Source organism: Cynoglossus semilaevis, chromosome 18 (genome assembly GCF_000523025.1).
Source record: "Cynoglossus semilaevis isolate Cse_v1.0 chromosome 18, Cse_v1.0, whole genome shotgun sequence".
NCBI lineage: Eukaryota > Metazoa > Chordata > Actinopteri > Pleuronectiformes > Cynoglossidae > Cynoglossus > Cynoglossus semilaevis.
In genome coordinates, this window is record NC_024324.1 from 928,819 (window position 1) to 933,831 (window position 5,013).

Sequence of the window (5,013 nt, forward strand, 5' to 3'; positions counted from 1 at the left end):
GTGTGTTCACGGCCCGCGTCTAAGTCGAACTGCACGGATCAGAAACCGTTTATTTAGATATTTTGCGTGTGATAGATTTGTAAAAAAAAAAAAAAAAAAAAAAATCCCCCAGTAAATCCATCCGTGTTCACCGTCTCTCAGGAAGTTTCATTTAAATATATTAATATCCGTTAGAAAATAAACTTCAGCAGAAACTCTAGAAATAAAACGAAATAATAATTATTTTAAAAATCAGCCAACGTTCAAAGCACTTCGTTGAATCGTCAGGTCATGTTTTTGACCGATGTTTGCTTTAAACGGCTGCTCATTATTAATGTAAGATGAACCCGTCGGTTGGATTGACTTGTTCTGACGTCACAGTATAGTAACCTTCCATTCAGTGGTATGCTGTGCAGTACAGCTTATTTCAAATGGCTTCTCCTCGTTCACGTGAGCCGAACTCAACACTGGCCTCAGTTGATCCGGAATCCGTTTTTTACTCCACCGTTCTGACGTTTCTGGTCCACGACGGGATCGAACTTCCTGAACACCTCTGGTCTCCACACTGAGCTGCACAGTCAGTGGCGCCAATAGATTCAGGAAAAAGGCGGGTTCGTGTTGTCCCGAGCAGGGGAGTGGCACGCGCACACGCATGGCCACACCTGTAGCTGCAGGTATGTATCCCTCCGCCACGTTGAGTTCTCAGGTCGGATATTTCCCTGAGACGCAGGGACTGTGACTTTGACTCATCGTTAACGAACAATAACATCTGAACTCATATCGGAAACTAACGCGCGAACTAATGACAGTTTTATAATCTTAAACATTCATCTCCAAAACCCAACAACTCACAGCCACGGTGACTGAAGGAATGACACGTGATTGGTCCAAACCCGACACCAACGCTGTCTCCACTCATGTCACCGGAACTAGGACCAGTTCGACCTGCAAACCTGTTTGTGTTGACATTACATCCAAACAGACTTACAGTTAGAGTCAGCCAATCAACAATCAGCTACAGTAAACTTACAAAATACATAATAAATAATAAATAATAAATAGGACAATTCCAGTTATAGCCACAGTAGGGCAGTGTTTCCCAAACCCTTTTTTCTGGGGACCCATATTTTAAAAGTCAACAGACATAATTCAGAAACTCCTGGGAAACATGATGCGAGACGACCCCCCCCAAAAAAACAGATCTCTTGCGACCCACCTGAGGGTCGTGACCCAGTGTTTGAGAAACAATGCAGTAGACCATAGAGTAAGAAGAGGTTCATGTTAGATGAATTAATGAATTCCACTTTTATACAACTGTTTTAATTCCAAAACAATTCAAATTAGCATGGCTGCAGTACTTACTGTACTTACTGTGACATTGAATGGGGGCGCTCTTCTCCTTCTCCAGGTTCTTACTGCAATTAATTAATTAGTTGTAAGAACTATTAACGAGACTTGACCAGACACACCCCTACAGGTCTGTACGACTGATTAATACCTAATAACGCCAACGTGGTTTGCTAACGTTGACCCGTTTCTCTGCAGAACCGGTGTCTGACGTGCTCATCAGTTCTGACGTCTCGGAGGCCGTGGAACACAACAGCACCGTGGTCCTCACTTGCACCGCCAAGGGCTCCTACCTGAAGTTCGCCTGGCTCAATGGCAACCTGCCGCTGGTGGCCGACAACAAACGCATCACCCTCAAAAATGTCAGTTATCGATCGACTTTAGCGTTAGCATCTCAGCGACGTGTCTTTGCTAACATGTGACCTGCGGTCCTCAGGCGGACACGTCCAGTACCCTGACCGTCACTGGGATCCTCAGGTCGGACCTGACCGGTCCAGTTTACTGCACTGCCACCAACAACCTGCAGAAGGAGAAGAGCGCCCCCTTCAATCTCACAGTCCACTGTAAGTACTGCAGCCACGCTCATTTCAATTGTATAAAAGTGGGCGGGGCTTCATTGATGATGACGACGTTGATTTAATTACAGCTTCAACTGCTGGTTTTTAAGTGCGGTTTTTCATCCATTTCAGTTTGATCAAATGTTAGCATTAGCTAAAGTGAAATAGTTCTTCTTTTTTTTGTCATGTCTTCAGTTAACTCTAACTTTTAGCTCTCACTTTTTTTAGCTGACTCTGGTTTAATCTGTAATCCCAAAGCTAAGGATTCCATGAGTTAAAGTCAACAGGTGGCGCTGTCCGTTTGAACAGCGTTTGACCCTGAGCTGCTGTGTTTGACTCTGATGTGGGATTGTTCTTAATCTGGGGTGTGTGTGTGTGTGTGTGTGTGTGTGTGTGTACAGCCCTTCCTCATGACTCAGCAGACTCACAGAGAAACTCTACAGTTCAGTTACTCATTACATCCCAGTAAAAGAACTCCCTTTCACCCAAAAAAAAAACACCTATTCCAATGAAATCGTTCAGCTGTGTCATAAACTTCTAGCCCAGCTGGGTCCAGTGTTTAGCAGCAGCACCGAGACACACTCTGTGTCCAGACAGGGGGCAGCACTGAACCCAAAGAACCCTGACCCCACACATTCTGTCCCACTGCTCCACAGACGGTCCAGACGGAGTGACCATCAGCCCCACGGACACGCCGCGGTACGTCAGAGCCAAGTCCAACTTCAACCTGTCGTGCTCCGCCCCCTCCAGCAGCCCTGCCGCCTCCTTCACCTGGTTCCACGGGGAGAAGCAGATGGAGGCGACCGGTCCCGTCCTGACCCTGGAGGTCATCCAGAAGCTGGGCTTAGGGAAGAAGGTGGAGGCGTTCAGCTGCAAGGCCGAGAACGCCAAGACGCGCCGCGTCATCGCCTCCTCCGCCGTCTCCTTCGCTGTGATGGGTGAGTCGAACTGGGAGACGCCGTCTTATCAGGGCGAGGGAGGCTGTGGTCAGTCGGAAGGTGGAGATAAGAAACACAAGGACACACACACACACACACAGCTGTGTGTGTGTGTCATATAAAAAACCATTTGAACTCCAGGAGACACACCCTCCAGAGTAAAACCTGCTGGACCATCGTCTCAGGTTCTGCCCTCCAGACTTTCTGACTTCTCTCTCTGACTGTTGTCACAGTCAGGACTGAGTGACGTCTGAGAGAAAAAAATAAATCTGTAAAAACCTCAGTTATATCACAGTGACTGTAGTATCACAGTGACTGTAGTGTCACAGTATCACAGTGACTGTAGTGTCACAGTGACTGTAGTGTCACAGTGACTGTAGTGTCACAGTGACTGTAGTATCACAGTGACTGTAGTGTCACAGTGACTGTAGTGTCACAGTGACTGTAGTGTCACAGTGACTGTAGTGTCACAGTATCACAGTGACTGTAGTGTCACAGTATCACAGTGACTGTAGTGTCACAGTGTATCGTATCGACGGTTCTTGCCGACACTCCAGTCGTGGTCACGGCGACCCGTCTGATAACCACTGCGTTCTCACCAACTAAAGCTCCGACCAATCAGGTTAAAAACCTTCATGTCTTTAATCTGTGACGTCCCGGTGTCTAATCGTCCTCTGATAATATTTGACCAGTTAAGAACGTCCACGGTGAATTCCTAACGCTGTCGTCTCCTCCGTCTCCAGACGCCATCTCTGGCGTCAAACTCACAGGTCCAGGTTCCACCCTCGTCGCAGGGAACAGCTCCACCAACCTCAGCTGCAAGGCTACTGCAGGCACCGTTGCGACTACAACGTGGCTAAAGGATGGTGCGCCTTTGTCTGCCAGCGGGGGGCGCCTGGTGTTCTCTGAGGACAAGAGCTCGCTGAAAATTCAGCCGCTGCAGAAAGAGGACGGCGGCGAGTACAAGTGTCAGCTGACCAACCCCGTCAGCAGTGAACACGACTCCTTCAGGCTGGTGGTCAACTGTGAGCAACACTGTTAACACACACGGCTAGGCTAGCTGCCGAATACAGTTACAGCACAGACCGTGAAAGTCTGCTAGTGCTAAAAGCTAACTTAGCTTCCCCAGTAGCCTGAAGGTAACCTTACCTTAGCAACATGCCACAGAACAGATGGAAATGACCAGAGAGTTAACGACTAATTGTTAGCCTGAAGTAAAAAAAAACAACTTAAACTTCAGTCTCGAGTTAGCACTAATGATTTACGTAAAAAATTTAAATTATTACGTTCATTTTAGTAATAAATAGGCAATTTAAAAGATGCCACAAAAAGTTGCTAACCACGCTAATCTTCTTTTGTGTCCAGTTGGTCCTGAACCTGCGGCCGTGCAAGGAAAAGACGCCGTGGAGGTCAACGACCCCGTGACGCTCACGTGCTCGGCGCAGTCGGTGCCTCCGGCCAGCTACACCTGGAAATTAAACGGCACGCTGACGGCGGTGAAAACGGCCGAGTACGTGATAGAGAAGGCTTCGTTCAAGAACTCGGGGACGTACACGTGTGAGGCGCACAACGCCGTGACGGGACAGAACAGCACGTACAGTCACACCCTGGCGGTCAAAGGTGAGCCACATCTCCGTCACCCGTTAGCTTCAGTTCAGTGGGCGTGGTACGTTAGGCTAACCTGTTCGATCAGTAACAAAGCGGCGACTGAAGCAGCTGCAGACAAACAGTACTGACCGTCTGTGGTACCAGGTGGAGGTTCTACACATCTGGACTTCGGCCTACAGACCAGTTGACCTTGACCTTGACGAACTGGTCCACAGGAGATGTGGTCCACATGATGGACACCATGTACCTTTACCAGGGGTCACCACACGGGGATGATGTTGACGTGGTGTTGAAGAGCACCCCCGGTGGATGTAATGAACATATCGCTCTGCTGTGTTTGTAGAAGAAGGAGATCTGGACGGTCTGTCAGACGGAGCCATCGCTGGAATCGTCATCGCGATCTTAGTGGCTCTGGCTGCTGCCATCGGCCTCACCTTCTACTGCCGACAGAAAGTACCGTGAGTACACGTTCACGATTACGTTCCCTGCTGCTACTGATGATGATGATGGGGTTTTGAGTTCAGGTTCTAATCCAGCCCAGACCCCCCCCCCCCCCCTTGACACAACAACACTGAGAATAATAA

At 48.5% G+C, this 5,013-nt stretch overlaps 1 protein-coding gene across 1 annotated transcript in view; it reads left to right on the top strand.

The window, feature by feature from the left end:
* LOC103393823 (carcinoembryonic antigen-related cell adhesion molecule 1) overlaps nt 1-5,013 on the top strand; it is a 10,547-nt gene that overhangs the window by 797 nt on the left and 4,737 nt on the right. Inside the window, exons 3-9 of the mRNA XM_025064998.1 lie at nt 52-66; nt 1,525-1,688; nt 1,763-1,889; nt 2,540-2,821; nt 3,565-3,846; nt 4,187-4,441; nt 4,773-4,887. Coding sequence (XP_024920766.1) covers nt 52-66; nt 1,525-1,688; nt 1,763-1,889; nt 2,540-2,821; nt 3,565-3,846; nt 4,187-4,441; nt 4,773-4,887 — 1,240 coding nt within the window. The remainder of the gene's footprint in view (nt 1-51; nt 67-1,524; nt 1,689-1,762; nt 1,890-2,539; nt 2,822-3,564; nt 3,847-4,186; nt 4,442-4,772; nt 4,888-5,013) is intronic.